An 18586-nucleotide genomic window follows, 5' to 3' on the forward strand; every position below is an offset into this window, starting at 1 on the left:
GGTTAGGCTTTTTGACAAACAGGGAAGAGACAACTGGGTATTTCCATGCAAAAAGATGAACTTCGACCATTACTTCCAGCCACATGCAAAAGGTAACGCGGAAGAGACCACAGGGTTAACTCGCTGTCACTGAGACAATGAGACCCTGGAGGGGCGGGGAGCTCTGTGGGTAAAGATTGCTTAACTGCAACACCAAGAGTACCGTCCTTAAGAGAAAACCCTGACCAAGCGGACCTCAGTAAAACGCAGAACTTTTATGCTTCCAAGACACTCTTAAGAACATGCGAAGACACGTAACAGACTGGATGAAAATATTAGCAAAACACGTACTGGGCAAATAATTTGTATCTAGAATGTACAGGGGACTCTTATAACTCAATGAAGACAAAAAAGTAAATCAAAAACTGGGCAACACATATGACTGAGTATGAGCACCAAGAAAAAGAGAAGCGTCTATAGCCGTGCTTTGCTGCTATACCCCCGGCCGGACACGTGAGAGGCGCCCAATGAGGGTTTTTGATTGAATGAGGAGACATTAGTGACTGCTACAAATAATAGTAACAATAATGATCATAAATGTTCCCTCTTTAAAAGTTTATTTGTTTTGAGAGTAAGAGAGACGTGATTAGGGCAGAGAGAGACGGAGAGAATCCCAAGCAGGTTCCATGCTGCCAGCACAGAGCCTGACATGGGGCTCGAACTCAAACTGTGAGATCACAACCTAGCCTGAAACCAAGAATTAGATGTTTAACCGACTGAGCCACCCAGGCGCCCCCCACTTTCTTTTTTTTTTTTTTAAGTAATCTCTACACCCAACGTGGGGCTCAAACTCATCACCCCCAAGATCAAGAGTCACAAACCTCACAAACTGAGACAGCTGGTGACCCATAAATGTCCCCTTTCATTGACAGATCTGCCTCCAGGAACCAGCTCAAGGCAAAATGGAGGCAAGGAGCACAGTGCTGCTCAGTAAGCACCCCACCACTTTTTTGTCAGAGCCCCTAGCCCTGAACTGAGCTCAGTTATTATCATCTTACTATAATTACCCCCGGGCATGGTTCTGAGCAGACCCTGAAGTTAGACTAGAGCCAAGACCAGGTTGTGTGACTGTCTTTGTAACTTTCAACAAGTTAGTCTCTCTAGGACAGACTGTGTTCTCAGACTTCTGAGAATTTAATGATATCACGCATGGAAAGTACTTGGTACAGTGCCTGGAATATACATGCTTATTAGTATTACTGTTACTCTGTACAGATTATTGGTTAAGCTGAGCAAGTATCTATTAAACATACAATGAAACCAGAACATCAAAGGGCCTGGGACGGCATGTGGTCTCAGCCTGCTGGGGGTGGGGAAAAAACCAACAAAACTCTCTCATGAAAATCGGAACGGGCATTTCACCAAAGACATATGAATGGCTAATAAGCACGTGAAAAGATGCTCACTATTATTAGTCATTAAAAAGATGTAAATGAAAGCCGCAAGGAGAAACAATGCCACGCTCATGAGGATGGCTTCCATAAAAAAGACCAAAACAAATGTTGATGAGGACATGGAAAACGGAAACCCTCATCCACTGTTGGGGGGAATGGAAACGACAAAGCCATTTTGGAAAACAGTCTGGAAGTTTCTTAAAAAAATCATACCTAAATTTACCACATGACCCAGCAGTTTCACTCCTGTCTCCAAGAGAAGTGAAAACTTACGTCCACACCGAGAGCTGCACAGGCATGTTCTTAGCAGGATGAGTCCTAACAGCCAAAACTTAGACCTATCACGTGGGGGGTGGCTAGCAGCGCGATACCATCCAGCCGCAGAAAGGAACCACTGACGCACGCGGTCACTGCCGTTCGTCCTGACGGCATCTGGGGTGCCAGGCGCCATACCAGGCGTGACACAAGACCTCAACGCACGGTGCTAAGGGACAGAAGCCACGTACAACAGGCTGCATCGTGTAGATCCCATCGAGAGCACAGTTCAGAAGTGGTTCCCTGGGGCAGGTGTGGGCGTGGGGATTGCTAGGAAACGGCACAAAAGAGGTAACAGGGGTTATGAAAATGTCCTAAAGTGGACTCATGGTGATGGCAGCACGGCCCTTAAATGTACTACAGATCACCGAACTGTACTTAACATTGTGTGACCTTCAATAAAACATCACCACAACTACAGGGAAATGACAGAAGCTGGCAGCTACAGCAGCAGACAAGTGACAAGGAAAAAACATAGAAGGAAAGGCCCTCTGCGTCAGCTAGTGCCAAAGGCAAATGAGCACAAGAGCGGCCTTTCTGAACCAATGAAACTCGGGAGAAGCCAGCAGCCGCCAGCCAGCCTGTGGGAGGTGTCCAAGGGAGGGGCGCGGGGACCAGGGGACAGAGGATCACACAGGTGCAGGGCCACTTCCAACAGTGGCTTGGTGCCCCGGAGGCACGCCTCCACTCTGGCCACGGTGGGAGGATGGAAGGGGCTGGGTCAGGGCTGCCAGCTCTTGACGGGAACCCGCAAACGCACTGCTGGAGGGAGCCCGCCTCCGATGAGGGGACAGACAGGCTTAGCGCCTCCAGCTCCTTCTCCTGCTCCTGGTTCAGGAGCAGACTGACCTTGCCAAGCGGGACACGGGTCAGCCCGGGCTCTTGCTCCCTCCTTTGTCCCCATGCCTGAGACCAGCATGCACAAGGAGAGAAGGGACCTCCGCGCCCCCCGCCGTCACCTCCCAGCCCAGCAGGTGAGCTCACCTGAGCCGCCCTAGCCCTGCCCTTGTGCTGCCTGGGGTTGAGGCGCCAAGTTCACTAGGTGCCCTGCTCATGACGGGGAACTCAGTCCCTGAAGCGAGTCATAGCAAGCCCCACTGGGGAGCTGTATGCCAGGCTGTGGTGGCTGATTCGTCTTTGCCCTCGAAGTAGATACGGCATTTTAATTCCCATCTGGCTCCGAGAATTTTTTTTTTTAATGTTTATTTTTGACAGAGTGCAAGCAGGGGAGGGGCAGCGAGAGGGGGACAGAAGATCCAAAGTGGGCCCGGCACGGTGAGATCATGACCTGAGCCGAAGTCGGACACTCAACCGGCCGGGCCTCCCCACCCCCGCCCCCCGGCACCCCTGAGACTCTTCGTAATTGGCTTAGATTGGGGGCAGGGTGTATGAGTGTCAGGCTTTCTTACGGCCCTGCCCCCACCGCATCAAGTTCACTCACCACTGTCCTCTGGGACCTGCCACACACGCAGGTTACGACCAGGGAGACCACTGGTTACCAGTACTCTATTCGAAACAGATAGGAGGTATCAGTCCAGACAGTGGGGGGCTCCCCAGCCTCCCTCCCCCTCCCCCTGAGCTTGGGCTCCCTGCATTGCCCACGCCGGGAAAACCTCCTGCAGGAAGGAGTCATCAAGACGTCACCCCCATGTAACAGATGAGGGGCAGCCCCAGAGCTCACAGAGTCACGGGATCGAGCCCAGGCTTCCACACGGCCTGAGGTATCCCGAGGGGACACCAGCGTGGGGCCAGAACACACAGCCCTGACCCAGACTCTCCACCCCTGCCGACTGGGGCTCTGAGTCCCCACTACCCAGCACCTGCTCTGTGACAAACCACGGGCACCCTCCCGGCCTATACTGCCCAGAACAGCTTCCGAGCTCTGTAAGGTACATTTGTTCCGAGGTCAGTGAGGGAAAAGAAGCTACTGGAACGACCTTTTTTTTTAATATTCTGAATCTGGAAGTGTGTGCACCTGTGTGTTAAGCGGGTAGGGGCAGAAGTAGCAATCAAAGGGCAGGATGCCCGTGACGTTTCTAGCCACTCCCTCCCGAAGGGAAGGGCTGGGTCACAGAGCTGACCGTACCTGGTGTCTGGCACGTGCTTCAGATCAAAGACAGGCGTGTCTGAAAATCCTCCGTGGCAAACCTTGAAATCTCGCTCTGGGAATAAGCCCTGAAATGCAAAGGGGGCGGCCAGTCAGGGAGCCTGCTGTCCCAGGGACCCTGCAGACGACCTCTGGGTGAGAGACCAGATCCCGGCCTGGCAGGAAGCTGTGGAAGCCCCTCAGCAGGCAACAGAGGTCTCTCCGTGCAGGGCCGCAGTGCGCTGCTGCTTCTAAATGTCCGTCCCGGCCGCCTACACGGCTTCCCTCCTTTCTCGCACATCCAAAACCCTCCTCCTAAGCTTGCACAGGCCCCTTCACCACAGCGCCGGTGTTACACTCCAGGCCTTCCTAGAGGAGTCACAAGCTGAACAACTCTGTTGAAGACAGCTGGAGGGGCGCCTGGGGGGCTCAGGGGGTTGAGTGTCCGACTTCGGCTCAGATCATGATCTCACAGTTCGTGTGTTCAAGCCCTGCGTCAGGCTCTGTGCTGACAGCTAGCTCAGAGCCTGGAACCTGTCTTTGGATTCTGTATCTCCCTCTCTTTTTCTGACCCTCCTCTGCTCGTGCTGTGTGTGTCTCTCAAAAATAAAAACATAAAAAACCCCATCCCAAGTCCCTCCCCTACTTCCCACTGGAAGTCAGGTGGGTTCTTTTTCTTTTTTAAGTTTATTTATCTTGAGAGAGAGAGACGGGGAGAGAGAATCCCAAGCAGGCTTTGCGCTGACCCCCCCAACTCGGGGCTTGAACCCACGAGCTGTGAGATCATGCCCTGAGCCAAAGTCGGGCACTTAACCACCAGAACCACCCAGGTGCCCTGGTTCTTCTAACAATAAAACAGCCACCAATTATCCATTGTTCACTGGTCAGGCACTGTGTTTAGCGCTTTTCCTACATTATCCCATTGAATTCTTACAACCCCCCTGTCACGTAGGTACTGTCATCACCCCTATTCGAAAAATTACAAAACTAGGTCACAGGGCACTGAGGCAACTTTGCTAAGGTCACACAGGGATTATGTTGTGAATCTGCACCCAAGTCTGTCTAACTAAAGTTCAGGATCTCAGCCACCATCTCCACTATCTCCACTATCTCCACGTGAGCAACAGGAAGCAGAGGGAAAGGGGGAGAGCCAGGGGTGAGGTAGGAGGTAAATAAGGTCTCTCAGCAAGGCTCAGCAGAGGTGAGCGAGCTCCTGGCTCAAGCTTGAGTGCTGGGGGTCAGGATCGGGGACATCAAGAGCACTAGGCAGGAAGTTTCTGGCAGGGAAACAAGGCCAGGCTGCCCTAGGAGAGGACTCGGAGTGATCTTATAGCAACGCTGGGGAGACACCACCTCGTTTCTTCAGCCCGTGTTCTCTTCTCGTGGCTTCTGAAACACTGCCCTTTTCTGACCCTCACCCTACCATTCCTTACATGCATTCCCTAGAGTTTTATCTGTGGACATCTTCTGCTTTTATTCCTTAAACACTACACAGTCATCCTGGGTGATCCTGACCATTCTAAGGGCTTCCGCCACCCTCGATACCCTGATGGCTCTGTAGATCTATTTAAAAAAATAAAAATTATTTTTTTAAATGTTTATTTTTGAGAGCGTGAGCAGGGGAGGGGCAGGGAGGGAGAGTGGGAGACAGAATTTGAAGCAGGCTCCATGCTGTCAGTGCAGAGCCTGACGTGGGGCCCGAATCCACGAACTCGGGGATCGTGACCCGAGCCGAAGTCGGACGCTCAACCGACTGAGCCACCCAGGCGCTCCTGGATCTATTTTTGATAAAGTAAAACTGCCCTCTTCCTCTGGGAGCCCTCGTAAAACTCAGACATTGTGCACACTCATCTCTGTGCATACGTGTCTCCCTCTATTGGCCCAGAAGGGGAGGGCCAGTGCTTGTCCCTCTCTCTTCCTAGTACCCTGGGCCATGCCTAGGAGACAATAGGAACTCCCTAAAGGTTTACTAAACAAAGAAAAACAGACACAAATGCTCAGCATTTATATTTCTAGTTACCTGGTTTTCTTTGACAGAAAGTCTGAGAGGTAATGTCAGATGAAGAATCTCATTTTTCTTCAGGCTTTCATAGCCAGCGACACAGACTCCTGGAAAAAGGAACAGGAGCTGTGACAAACTGCTAGGAAGATTCTGGGCCATGGCTGGGGTCTAGAAATGCCACAAAATCCCCTAAAGCAAAGATAAATTCTTCCACCATTAGTATGCTACCTCGTACTGGGGAATGGAAGGGGCTTAGACCTTAATAAGAGGAATATACGTGCTGACAGAGCGTCAACATTGCTCCAAGCCCAAGAAGAGTGGGTTGGGCCCCTCTGGGCTGAGCATTAGAGTCCCAGCCTGAGAAGGAAGATTCCATCTCCTCCAGGGCCAGGCAAGGGCATATCACCTTTGTCACCAATCCATTCTAGGACTCGTGTGGCTCCCGAAAGGTCGAATGCATGGAAATCTTGGTACCTGCGCGATAAAGGCACAATGTCACACGGGGCACAGCACTCTGCGATGGCGGCCCGGCCCGGTGGGTAGGGGGCCCAGACTCCGGAGGGAGGCAGACCTGGGAGCAGGTCTTGTTGCACATTTTAACCCCCGTGTGACTGGGACCAGGCCAGTCACAATATCCCTAGCCTCGGTCCTCATCTGTAAAATGGGATTCCCAGAGAACCCAGACTTGCTTCCCAAGGTTGATATGACGAACCAATGAGACAGATAATCTGTCCAGAGTTATACTCAGGCTGCGCAAAATAATTGGTCGCTCGTGTGATTATTCTCCACGAGCACTGCGCAAACAGTGTACCCCCACACAAAGGCGCACACAGGCTGGCGCCGCTCCCCGGACGCGGGAGCCGACTTCCAGGCGGAGTCCTGGGTGTCGGTGTCGGCCCCGCCCCATGGCCGGGGTGGCCCCGCCCACACCGGGGTTCCTCCCGCGCTCCACCCCGCGCCTGTCCGCCCGCGCGGCCAGCGGCACGCCCGGGTCCCACGTCCCAGGCCCACAGGATTTACAAGCGCAAGGATTCCACCAGCCAGTCCTCCGCGGACTCCATGGCAACGCCGCTTCCGCGACCCCACTTCCGCCTCTGAGAACTTTCCCGGGGCAGGCGCGGCCCTCTCGCGAGAAGTGGGCGCGGTCGGTTTGGCCTGGGGGCCTGGCTCACGCCAGCGGGGCGGGGCCGAGAAGTAGCTCTTCGCTGCCGCCCGCGTTCATTGCCTTTGACTGGCCGCGTCCGGGATTCTCCCCGGCAAAACCTCCGGGGAAAATGACGTAAAATCCGGGGTTCCCAGGATGTCAGTATCGGGCGGGGCCTCAGGGACCCAATTGCCTCTCGTTTTACGACAGGATATTTGCAGAGCAGAGTCAAGGCTAGATAAAATAGAGGATGCCCGGTTAAATTCGAATTTTAGATAAACTTTTTTTTTTTTTGTATAGGTGTGTCCATGTAATCTTTAGGATATCTCATACGAAAAAATTATTCATTGTTTGTATAAAATAAGGATTTAACTGGGTGCTCTCTATTTTTATTTGGCAACTCTGGCAACCCTACCCAAGGCCAGAGAAGAGAGTAAGCAGACAGCGAGGGCTGGATCCTAGCTAGGCTCTCTTCCTTGCAGGCTCTGGGCACTCCCCTCAAAACTTGGCGTGGGGATGAAATGAAATGCAGTAAGCAAAACCCCATCTTGTAGTGTAGGCAGCTCCTGTTTACAAGTGAGGAAACCTAAGCCTTGCCTGTGCCAGCAGGTGGCAGAGGTGAGTAAGAACCCAGTACCTGGCGCCGGTCCTGGCAAGTAGAACAGGCGCTGAGTACCTGCTTGCAGAATGGGCGACTCACTTGGGAGTCCTGAGTAGGCTGGTGTCGGGAAGTTTTTTGGCTTTTGGAGCCAGCTCCATCTTACTGAACATCCTGTCCTCCAGTCCTCCAGCCCCCTTTCCCTCCCATGCCCTCAAACTTGGCTGAAAGGAGAGGACCAGACATTCTTCCTAAAAGGCTGGGTTTTATTCACAATTTCAACAGGGAAGCAAGGAATACAGCAGGGTCATAATTTGTATCTGATTGGCAATATTCCTGGCGACACAACCAGAAATCACACTAATGGAGTAAGAGAGGTTTAGGCCCAGGTTTTAGGTCCAGATGAGGTCACTGCTGGGGTCCTGTTCAGCTCCTCCCCTGGGTGGGCGTGATCTAAGAAGCTTCATTGTCGTCATATCTTCCTCCTTAGTGGTGTCACTTCTGCACCGTTTGCGGCAGCAGCCTCCTGTACTGAAGGGGAACACACAGAAGAACTGATCTGGGCAGAGGGGGGAAATGACAGGGGCATCCTGCCATGCCTAAGTGCTAGGCATCCACAGAGGCAGACAGGGGCAGGCTCAGCTTAGGCAGCCTCCCCCTAGCACCTTTCTCCCAGAAGAGCCTGGGAGGAGTTGGGGCAGCGGTTTTCTCAGAATGACATCACCAACCTCAGAGTGGTCATGACAGTCAAGGAGATCATGAAGTCCATGTGCATGCCTGGCCCTGGCCAGTGTCAGTGTTTTCCATCCCCTGCCCTCAGCTCTTCCCCAGACCTCACTTGTGAAGTCCCATCCCCCAGAGCTAGGTACTGCTTCCTCGGAGACTCGCCAGTTGGTCTCCATGCTTTAGGCCTTCAAGGCCAACAGTCCCAGAGGTGACATCATGTCCCTTCAGACTCAGCCAGCCCAAGCTCCCAGCCCTTACATTTGAGGTCCCTAGGGGCTGGTGGTTCTTCTGTGCATGAAGAGGGCCAGGGATGCTGACAGGGGCTGGAGTGGGACCTTCTCTAGGGAATGCCCCCCCCACCTCCTTGAAAAAGTATGCACCATATGCTGGGCACAGTGGGGGATAGGAAGGTGAGTCTGTAGCAGGTGCTGCCAGGGGGAAGGTGAGTCTAGCAGGTGCTGCCAGGGAGCCCGAGGACTCCTGTTTACGAAGTGCTATGTGCCAGGCATCATGTTGAGCACGTGACACAAATGGTCTCGTTTAATACGAGATGGGCACTATTATTCCCATTTTATAAATGAGGGAAGTCAGGCTTAGAGGTGTTACATGATATTTTTATGGCCACACAGCTACTAGTTAGGTTAGGAGCCTAGCACGCTGTCCCCAGAACCCACATTCTACCACATTACACTGCCTTCTGCCCACAGTACAAAGTGGCGGGAAGGTCGTGTGGGGTGGGGGCCCCCTCAGGAGCAGGGAACGGAAGAGCTGCGCTTCTACCAGGCCAGAGACTAAAGCAGGCTTGGCTCTGGCTTTGCGGCCTTGGACCTCATAGGTCAGTGGTTTATGACCAAGGGTAATTTGGTTCCCTCCCCTGAGCCCTCACAAGAAGGCCTCCAGCAGTGTCTGGAGGCCTGTTTTTCTGTTGTCACAAGTGGGGCAGGGGGAGGGTGCTCCAGTGAGTAGAGACAAGGGATACCACCAAATTTCCTACAATGTGCAGGACAGCCCCCACAACAAAGTATCCAGGCCAGGATGTCAGGAGTCTTGAGGTTGAGAAACCCTGCACTGAGGGCCACTGAGGCAGATGAGTGACTGGGAAGAGCACTGGTGGAGGTGAACAAGGTCTGGACTCTGGATGCTGAGTCTTCTCTCTGGGCCTCAGGTCCCAACTGTAGCCGTGTAAGCACCCCCGAGGCACAGCAAACGTGGACAGCTGGGGTGCGGCAGGCCTGGGGAGCAGGGGAAAGGTCCTGCTGCAAGAGGCTGGCTAACTAATCCTAGGCTGTGACTTTAGACCGGGGACTCAGTGAGGGGAACTACTGGGAAGGTCAGCTTCCTTTCTTTGAAGTCTTCACTCTTTGAGCTCTGGATCACCGGGAGAGCTTTTTGGGGCCCATCACATCTTGGGGGGCAGTCACACCCTAAGCTGGAGCCAGGGGCAGCCCTGGCTGGGCCTCTCCTGGGCCTGGGGGTGGGAGCCTGGCTCACCTGGGGGTGAGGTGCTGGGCCACTGAGGCTCACGCCCAGAACTTTCTTTAGCAGGAGGATCCTAGGCAGATCGTGACTCAGCTGCCGTCTCTGGTCCCTCAGGGAGATGTGGGGAGCTGTCCCCAAGAGGAATGGGCTGAGGGTTTCCAGACTCTTCTTGCCCATGAAGTGACCTAGAAAGGGGGTGCCAAGGCACAAGGAAGTCGGGGAGCAAGGATCCTATGCCGGTGAGAAAGTTCCCCATCTCTCCCAACTTTCAGTTCTCTTGGCAGGAAGACCCGAGGGCAACCTTTCTTCTCTTCCTCCTCACCAAGGCGCCAAAACACCCCTGGCTGGTAGCAAAGCCTGTACCTCGGCTTTTCCTGAACAGGAGAGGACGGTACAGCGGGAAGGAGGGTGGGTGTCCCTGTGTCAGCTGTGCTGCCTGCTTACCAGGGCCAGGAGAGGGCAAGGAGGAAAGTGGAGAAGGAAGAGGTGTCTGGAAGGCGCAGGGTCAGAGAAGACACACGAGAGGTCAGAAAGAGGATTCAGTAGACTCTAGTCTAAGGCCAGGGGCACCGGCTGGCAGGCAGATCTAGGACCCAGCCCCAGCTAGCTCTGCTTTAACTGGCTGAGTGATCTCAGCCAAGCCCCTGAACTGTCTGGGTCTCAAGTTTTCCATCTATTAAATTAAGACGGGTTCCAGGATCCTCACCGGCACGGACACCAGTATCCATGGCCAAGGAACGGCCTGACAAGGGAAATGGGATCAGAGCAAGGTTTGGGGCGCTTGCGCGGGTCTCAAAGACTTACCGGTGGCCCAGAGGTTGCCCCGCGGGTGCACTCGGATCTTGCTCGCCCGGCTGCGGGCCTCCGGGGCATCCCAGCTGAGCGGCGCGGCTCCCGAAGCGAGCAGAGCGAAGAGCAGGAGGCCGCCGAGCAGCCGAGCGCCCCCAGCCCGCAGGGTCATGGCTGTGCCCTCGCCGAGCCTCCGCCCCGGCGCGCCTGGCAGCCGCTGGAGTCGGGAGCCCGCCTTACCTCCTTTTAAACCCGCGCCCCTGGGGGGGCGGAGCCTGCCCGAGGAGACCGCCCCTGGCGCGCTCGCGGCCGCCCCGCCCCCGCAAGACCCCAGAGGCCGCGCCCTGGCGCTTCTGCCTTCGCCTGGGTACCACTTCTGCAGGGCGGGCGCCCAAGCCCACTCTCTTCGGGCGGAGGAGCCTCCGCGGAGGGCGAAGCCGGTTCCCCGGCCGCCTCCCTGCCGCTCCCACTGGCTTTCGGCCCACGAGTAACGGTTACTTGGCCCAGAAGTCTCTCACTTACAGGGTAGAAGTGGGGGCGAGGACACTGGCGGTGCAGTGCCCAGCAAGGTGCCGGGCACTAGGCACACCATAAAATGCCTGCCAGCCCTTTCCTCTTAAGGGATATGACCTACGGGCACCCTGCTCTCGGCCCTCTCACCACCAGCACGCCCAAGGTGATGCGGAAACCACAGCAGGTGCTCGGGTGGGCAATGCAGAACGAGGGATCGGGGGATAGTGAGCACCCCCCCCCCGACAGGTTTGGATGTTCTATTTTGGGGAGACCAGCCTATCGCTTCGGCAGGAGGCGGATCTCTGGGTCAGGGAAGTGGAAAAAGCACCAGACCAGGAGTTCATACACAAACCATGTGACCTGGTTGAACCTCACTTTCTTCAGCCGTAAAATAGTAATAACCATGTCGTCCCGTTTTTAATAATTTTATTTTTATTTATTTATTTTTTTAGCCCAGTCACGTTGTGGCAGGAGGCAGCAGTCCCGCGGACGGCCGCTCATACCCAGCACCCTCCTCTCAAGTCCACACCTGTCTGGGGAGGAACTCTGGGGTCAGCGGCATCACTTAATGAGCAAGACACTGTGCTCCACAAAAATATTTATTTTTGCTTAAAGGTTTACTAGACACCAATGTTCAGGAGCGAGCTGGGCACAGGAGGGGAGACAGAGGGTAATTCCCTGCTGCCAAGGGAGTTTGCCATCTCACTGGAGAAATGGAGCACCAGGAGTGAATGATGAGGGAGTGTGGGGAGCAGACCACGCCGCGATTTGGGGCTCTTCCCTGCACTGCGTGGCTGTGGCAGAACCGACCGCCCAGTGCTGCTCGGTGATGGTCCTTCGTATTACTGCTCTCACATCGTCCAGCGCAGCATGGGCTGCGCGCTCTGCGGACCTCCAGCCTACACGGGCAAGTGTACAGGACAGGCCGGTGGTCACGCCGAGCTCCCAGGAGCAGGGCATGCAGGGCAGGGCCACTCCATTTCTGGCCCTGGCTTTTCCCCCCCGCAGTCTCCTTGCTTCTCACCCCCAGCCTGGCATTTACACCTCTCTGCATTCTTGTCACTGCTCAGCTGTGGTGCACAGATTTAGCTCCTATCCCTTCCATCATAACCATTCCCTCTGCGCACCCCTCCCGCTCTGGCCCGAGATGGAGACATCAGTGGGAACACAACACGAGCGGGTACTGAGTGCTTTGCTTAAATGCTTGAAGGAACCTTATTTGGTAGGTTTATCTCTCATTTTATGACTGGAAACAGGCTCAGCGGTTGAGTCACTTGCCCAGACGTCACACCACAATCACACTTCGGGTCTGCTTGGATCACTCCATCAGGCCCCCAAAGTCATGCGGGGCAGATGCTGTTTCCCTAAACCACACCCACTCCCATTTTACCATCAAAGTGTAAGCATCTAAAAGTTGGTTTCGATTTCTCAGGAGAGAAAGGGAGCAGGCGCTGAATTCAGGGTTTGCCTTCGCTTCTGCAGGTGACCCTGGGACCGCGGGTCCTGCTCTGAGCGGTTCATTTATACTCAAGCCTCCTCACAGCAGGGGGAGCTGTGAACGGCATCGGTTCACAGCTCCCCCTGCAGCACCAGGACTGTCCCCAGGTGCCCGGGTGGGATCACCTGACCTGTCAGGCTAGCATGGCCAGAAGGGGCTCTGAGGACCCTGGAGAAAGCGGCAGGGTGACAGCTCCCCCGCCGGCCATAAAACCCTGTCCCAGGAACGGGCAGCAGTAGGCACAGCAGAGAGGTGGCCTGCCCCAGACAGCACTTCCGAGCTCGACGCCCCAGGGAGTGTGCTAGGCTCTGAGTTTAGGACGAGGACCTCAAGTGCCTGCTGCCTGTCCCCCGAGTCTACTGTGACGGCAAGGGAAGTCTCGGGGCTCCCATCCCACTGGGATGACCGAGAGACAATCATACGGAGGCTCACGGAGAAGCTCCTCGGTGCTCACACTTGGCCCTCGCCAGGTTTCTACCACGTTCAAGGACAGCCACAGAGACCGCAGAGAAGATTCCCAAGACAGTCCAAGTGGTTAAGGGGTGAAAGATACACAGCAAGTCCTGTTAGACAAAACATTTAAACTGCACCGTGGTTTTTAATCAAAGATGGCTTGAAATAGAGGATCTAGATCTCACTAAATTAGGATCAAATATAAGTAACAACTTTCCACAACTGAATCTTTTTTGTTGTTGTTTTCCAGAAGTACTTACATGCACGCTCCTTTGATCACCAACACTATTTTGACGTAGCCAAGGCTGGTATTACGCCCGTTTTATAGATGGGTTAACGCAAGGATAAAGCGAGTTAGTTGCACAGAAACTAAATAAATGGGGAAAAAAACCCAGAATGGACTTCACGCACATGAAAGGTCCAGAGGACAACAGAGGAAGCGAAAAGCAGAAACTTAAATCAGACACACGCGAAACCGGTGAAAAGGAAGGACAGCAAACGCAGAGCTGCTCAGAAAAGGACGCTGTGGGATCGCTGGAGGCAAACCCTTGAGCACAGATCCGCGCCTGCGCGGGCCATCCTGCGCTCTCCCGGGTCCTGCTCTTCAGCCCTGTACGACCCGGAAGACAGCAGAGTCCTTAAGAGAGGAGGAGAGTGGATCAGGCCAGAGGAATCGATTTCTCAGAGTCCGAGAGAGCACAGAAGGATTAGCTAGGAAATCAGAACAGCCAGCATTAGTCAGGAAATACTTCATACACCGGAACTGCCAAAACACAGAATGGGTTAAGGCAATATTCAGAAAAAGAGAAATACCTCCATCTGACGAGAAAGTGAGGACGATCCCAACGACGGCTAAGCAGGCAGAGCAGCTGCTGCCCAGGGCCGTCCCGAAAACCCGAGAAAGTGAGCGGCCCCAGCGCCAGCACTCGTCAGTACTGGGGGGGGGGGCGGTCATGTATTTCAGGGGACACTCAGTAACTGAAAGAGATACTCCTTAAAGTCCAGAGAGGTTTAGCCGCCTGGAGATCCGCTGAGACCCTCACGGTTTCTAGCCCATCTGCTCATCTGAGCGGGCCGCGAAGGACAGCCTAGCGCCCCTAAAGAATTCCCGAGCGCCCTGCAGTTGTGGGGCCCATTCTAAGTGAGAGGTCTCATTAGGTATTACAGAGGTACAAGGACAGGGTGATGACCCTGATACCGTGACACGAGATCAGCAACACGCAGGTCTCGTAACTTCTGGATTCTCTTTTGTAAAATGGAGTTTATTTTGAAGACTACATGAGAGAAAACAAAAATCTGTCATAAATTCAAAAGCACTTAGCAGAGCACAGGGTGGACTCTTCAGTGCCCGGTCTTAGTAGCTGGGTCCTGGGAAGAGCAAAGCCTGCTTCACGTGGAAGCCCACGACGGGGGAGAGAGGGGCCCCTGGGGAGCCGCGAGGACTCTGTTGACACCGCAGACAGCAAAGTGCCTGTTACACGGCGAGCTGTCGGGTGGACTAAAAGGCCAGCACATGGACCTCAACTTTGACCCATTCCAAGAAACCAGTTCTAGAGCATTTTCTCTTTTTTTGCTCAAATAAGTTGTCAGGCTGACCACTTTGATCAAGTCTCCTGCCACTGACTGACTTGCTTGCCTGATACAAATCCAGAGTACAGACTCTTTTAACTAGACTCCTGGACTTAAGGCTGGAATCCAGCTTATCAATCTGAATAAACTGGCCAATTAAAGGAAAGGTTCTAGGGAAGTGATTCTTACGAGAGTAGATACCATTCCAGAAACTCCTAAGATTGGTAGGATAGGGATTTATCGCTTCGAAGTCATATTCGCTCTCCATATATATGGTGTGTGTGTATATATAAATATATGTATATGTACATATGCATTCAACATAATATAACCGTATATGAGAGTCATATTGAATATAACTGCATATGAAAAAGAAGTAACTCTTGTTTTTATAATACAAACTTGAGAAAAAGCAAAAGAAAATATTCTTTGCTAATGAGGATGGAGGTTGCATATACCAGACCTGAGGGAGAGTTTGTCAGAAAGGAGAGGGAAGAGATTGTATGTTTCTTTAAAAAGGCCGTCAGTTTTGAAAGATTAAGGAACGCCGTCCTACAGGAAAGGTGCCCGGGGCTCCTGACTGGCTGGATGGGTAGCCGGTGTCTGGCGAGGTGGCTCTCTGCAGAGCGGCGACCACGCCTGTTCCACGGAACCTTCTCTGAACAGCGCCCTGGCAGCGGGTCCCAGAAGACAGACCTCCGGTATCGTCACAAGGTTTTTTGTTGCTGTTGTCCATTCCGTTTCATGCCCACCCCATAAGGCACAGGACGACTGTCTCCCTCTGCGCGAGCCAGAAGGAGCTGCGGAGTGTCCTGTGGCGGATGGCGGACGTCTGATGTGTCTTGTGAGCGCTAACCTCGCCTCTCATCTCCTCCTTTCCGCGCCCCACACTTGGTTCCACCCCAAACTCTCCAGTTATGTTTTATCTAGTCACATAGTACCATGAGCTGCTCCAAACCCTTCCTTCTGGATCAGTTTATTTCCTTACTTATCAATCAATAAATCTAAAGCGTGCAAAGCACTGTGACAGGGAGGAGAGGCTCTACAAGGACGCCTCTCGGACGCCGGTCGGGGTAGGGGACACACACACAACGCGCCTCTCTGAGCCTCTGGTAAGGAGGACGTGGGCACCTGGGAGGGGCAGAAAACAAGAATAAAAGAAAAAAAGACACGAACAAAGTCCCGAAGCACCGAGCAGGGAGCGTAGCTGACAGTAAGGCACACTCCTCTTCTGAGCTCCCTGTGCGTCTGCAAACTCACTTACGATCCTATGTGGAAAAACTGCTCACGTGCCGCTCCGGGAAGGGCACCGAGTTCCTGGCAGTCCCTTGCCTTGCTCACCTTTGTACCCCCAGGGGCAGGGCCGGATCTGGCACAGACTAGGTGCTCAGGAAGCGCCTGCTGAGGGGGAAAGCTGTTAGCAGGGGGAGGACGGACCCCCATCCGCAAAGGCTAGCCGTCTATCCGCTGAGACCGACGTGGAGGGGAGAAGAGTGGAGACCGGAATCGTCCTGAGGGCCTCGGACGCCACACGACACTCAGAAGGCAAGGTCTTCGCTGTTTCTTAAAGTAACTCCTGCATATTCTAGTCTTTATGAACATTTCTTGGTTACACAGAATTCCTTCTATGCCCAGACTCAACACTTGTCTGCGAAGGGTCATATTTGTTGTTTATTTTTAAAAGTCTAGCTGATATTACTTCTAGTTCTAGTGCGGGACAATGCTAACAAAGACATACTTGGCCAGAAAACAGTCTGAATCGGCCGTCCCGACTGACAGGAGTACCTTGCAGAAGGTGGACCATCCATTTAACCAGCTAGAATCAGCTGGGTCATTCTGGAAGCTCAACGGACACAAGTGACCCGAGATGCTGAGCTAGCCTCCACGCGTTGTCCTCAGAGACTGCACGAACTTGGAAACACACGAGAACAAACGGCCAAGATAAGCACGTAAGGGTCACAGAGCCCATACTTTCAGCCTAGGCTCTCAGAGAAGTCTCAGACTCCTTAAGAAAGGTGACAAGGGGCACCTGAAGGGCTCAGTCGGTTGAGCATCCAACTCTGGCTCAGGTCATGATCTCAAGGTTCGTGGGTTCAACTCCTGCGTCAGGCTCTGTGCTGACAGCTCAGGACCTGGACCTGCTTCGGATTCTGTTTCTCCCTCTCTCTCTGCTCCTCCCCCACTCATGATCTGTCTGTCTGTCTCTCTCTCAAAAATAAATAAACTAAAGAAAATTTTTTAAAAAGGTGACAAACACCAATGCTTCTCCCACTGAGAAAGAAAATGCAGAAGGAGTCCAAGGACAACACAAAAGGGAAGAAAACAGGATTAACATAAAAAATTCTAGAAAGGGAACATGCTGTTTAAATGGAACCATGGGGAGAGAAAGTTTTCAGATTCAAATTGGGCAAGACCAAGATGATAGACTTCCTAAATAACAGGAAGGTGCAAATCACTTCTATGATTCACAGGCTCTGCCCCAGAATCACAGCTCAGCAACAGCGCTGCCCTGAGTTAGTGCCTCTGGCTCCAGCGCCCGGCACACCGCCTCACCTCCTAGATTTGCACAAGCTCCCGGACGCCCCTGGGGAGCACAGTACAGCACCCCTACACCGCAGCCTGCAATCTGATGGGGGAACTTGCGGCCCCGTCCACAAACTTACACCTCACCTATGGTTCAAAACGAGACACTTCTTAAACGGGGCACTAAAATTAACGAACAAGCGGAAATGATCTGGAATAGGCAAGACTGGTGCGCGGCAGGGAAATGGAGACAGAGTCACCAAGCGAAGGGAACCACTATGTCTCCGGATTCAGGTGATGGCAACGAGAGGTGGAGTGAAAGGGGTAAGTACGGGTAGGGCTCGTAAGGGACTGAACACGGTGGGAGATGAAAACCCGATGTGACTGCTCCTGCGAAGCAGAGGCGAAATCTGCAGGGGGAGTTTGCAGGAATGGCTCTGAGCTCAAGTTTAAAGAGGACAATCAAGTGGAAGCGCCCAGAGGGTCCAGACATGCCTGGATTAGAAGTGAGGACAGGGATTTGCGAAGGACTTGTAGAGAATTACACGCTGGGCTGGGGACAGTGGGTGAGTCCCAGCGGAGGGGCAACCCCAAGATCAAATTCTCGCTTGAAGTTGTACTGATCGCCACGGCTCGGATCCCCAACGCTCCCAATGGGCGAGCCTCCGAAAGGCGCCCAGGCCCAGCCAAATCTCAAGGAGCTAATCCCCCCGTAAAACACCAAAGTGGACATCCTTGGGGTCGCCATTGTCCCAGAGCTCTGACACCACGTCACACCGACTACTGATACAACTGCCCAGCGTTGCGTCTCAGGTGTTAGCACTACACTAGACAACGTAAAACCTGACGACATATAACCTCCCTCCCAGGATAATCTTTATTTTTGGCTAGTAGAGTAATTCAGATATTCCTGAATGATTTGGTTACTTCTCAGAAAAATTCAGCTGTTGCCTCCAACAAGAGCACCCAGCAAAGGAGGAAAAACAAAAGTGGGTGAGAAAATATGCAAATGAGGAAGATATTAACGTTTTAACTGTGTAAGCGTGCACGGAGAGCCGAGGACACAGCGCCGATGCTCACACTCAGGCACGCTAGGATCACAAGCACCCCGGATCCCGCCCTCGGGGCAGCGAAGCACCCGACGTGGTCCCGGCAAGGACGCTACAGAAGGGAGCCTGGGCAGTTAGGCCGAGCAGTTACCCCCGGTCCTCTGCGGGTGGTCAGGAGGGAAGAAATGGAGCGAATGCCAATTTTCTACCGTTCTACACACGGGCCACTGCTGCCACCCTCTCTCGTGGCGCAGGAGAACACGCAAGCACGACATAAGCCTCACAGGCAGGTTCAGAGAAGCGCTCGTTAGCAGGGATTTGCCGTTTCTCACTGGGCTGAGACCATGAAGAGCCCACATCCAAAGTCGAAAGGCTAACGCCTAGGTAATGGGTTTAGGAAGGCGCTGCC

The 18586-nt window shown here is 53.5% G+C and overlaps 3 protein-coding genes across 8 annotated transcripts in view; all 3 read right to left on the reverse strand.

The window, feature by feature from the left end:
* Positions 1-6971, reverse strand: part of WDR73 (WD repeat domain 73) — a 29893-nt gene extending 22922 nt beyond the window's left edge. For all 4 annotated transcript variants that reach the window (XR_003912999.1, XR_003913000.1, XR_003912998.1 and 1 more), the window contains exons 1-5: positions 6857-6971; positions 6243-6310; positions 5855-5943; positions 3835-3923; positions 3190-3254 (exon numbers count right to left, since the gene is read on the reverse strand). Coding sequence is in view for 1 of the 4 variants with exons in the window: in XM_029950847.1 (XP_029806707.1) it covers positions 3190-3254; positions 3835-3923; positions 5855-5943; positions 6243-6310; positions 6857-6897 (352 nt within the window). In the remaining 3 variants the exon portion in view is untranslated. The remainder of the gene's footprint in view (positions 1-3189; positions 3255-3834; positions 3924-5854; positions 5944-6242; positions 6311-6856) is intronic.
* An 852-nt stretch (positions 6972-7823) lies between these two features.
* Positions 7824-10802, reverse strand: NMB (neuromedin B). Of its 2 annotated transcripts, none has more exons than XM_029951547.1 (3): positions 10588-10802; positions 9796-9968; positions 7824-8104 (listed from the first exon to the last, which is right to left on the reverse strand). In XM_029951547.1, exons 1-3 carry the CDS (start codon positions 10742-10744, stop codon positions 8051-8053), a joined length of 384 nt encoding a protein of 127 aa, XP_029807407.1. In that variant the 5' UTR covers positions 10745-10802; the 3' UTR covers positions 7824-8050. The 2 variants fall into 2 exon arrangements, with proteins under 2 accessions (XP_029807407.1, XP_029807408.1); XM_029951548.1 differs by having other exon boundaries at positions 7824-8109.
* Positions 10803-11671: 869 nt separating this feature from the next.
* The window catches only part of SEC11A (SEC11 homolog A, signal peptidase complex subunit), a 49366-nt gene continuing 42451 nt past the window's right edge, over positions 11672-18586 (reverse strand). For both annotated transcript variants that reach the window (XM_029950743.1, XM_029950742.1), the window contains one exon: positions 11672-11984. In XM_029950743.1, coding sequence (XP_029806603.1) covers positions 11720-11984 — 265 coding nt within the window. In that variant the 3' untranslated portion in view covers positions 11672-11719. The remainder of the gene's footprint in view (positions 11985-18586) is intronic.

The sequence above is a fragment of the Suricata suricatta genome, chromosome 9 (genome assembly GCF_006229205.1).
Source record: "Suricata suricatta isolate VVHF042 chromosome 9, meerkat_22Aug2017_6uvM2_HiC, whole genome shotgun sequence".
In the NCBI taxonomy this organism is placed as follows: Eukaryota; Metazoa; Chordata; class Mammalia; order Carnivora; family Herpestidae; genus Suricata; species Suricata suricatta.

What these genes read in the sequence shown, in the direction of transcription:
- NMB (XM_029951547.1), bottom strand. Translation starts at nt 10,744, where the DNA reads ATGACCCTGCGGGCTGGGGGCGCTCGGCTGCTCGGCGGCCTCCTGCTC. An exon ending in GGGCAACCTCTGGGCCACCG is followed by an intron (nt 9,969 to 10,587) that starts GTAAGTCTTTGA and finishes CCCCCTTTCTAG; the next exon opens with GTCACTTCATGGGCAAGAAG. An exon ending in GCCCAGCACCTCACCCCCAG is followed by an intron (nt 8,105 to 9,795) that starts GTGAGCCAGGCT and finishes CCTTCAGTACAG; the next exon opens with GAGGCTGCTGCCGCAAACGG.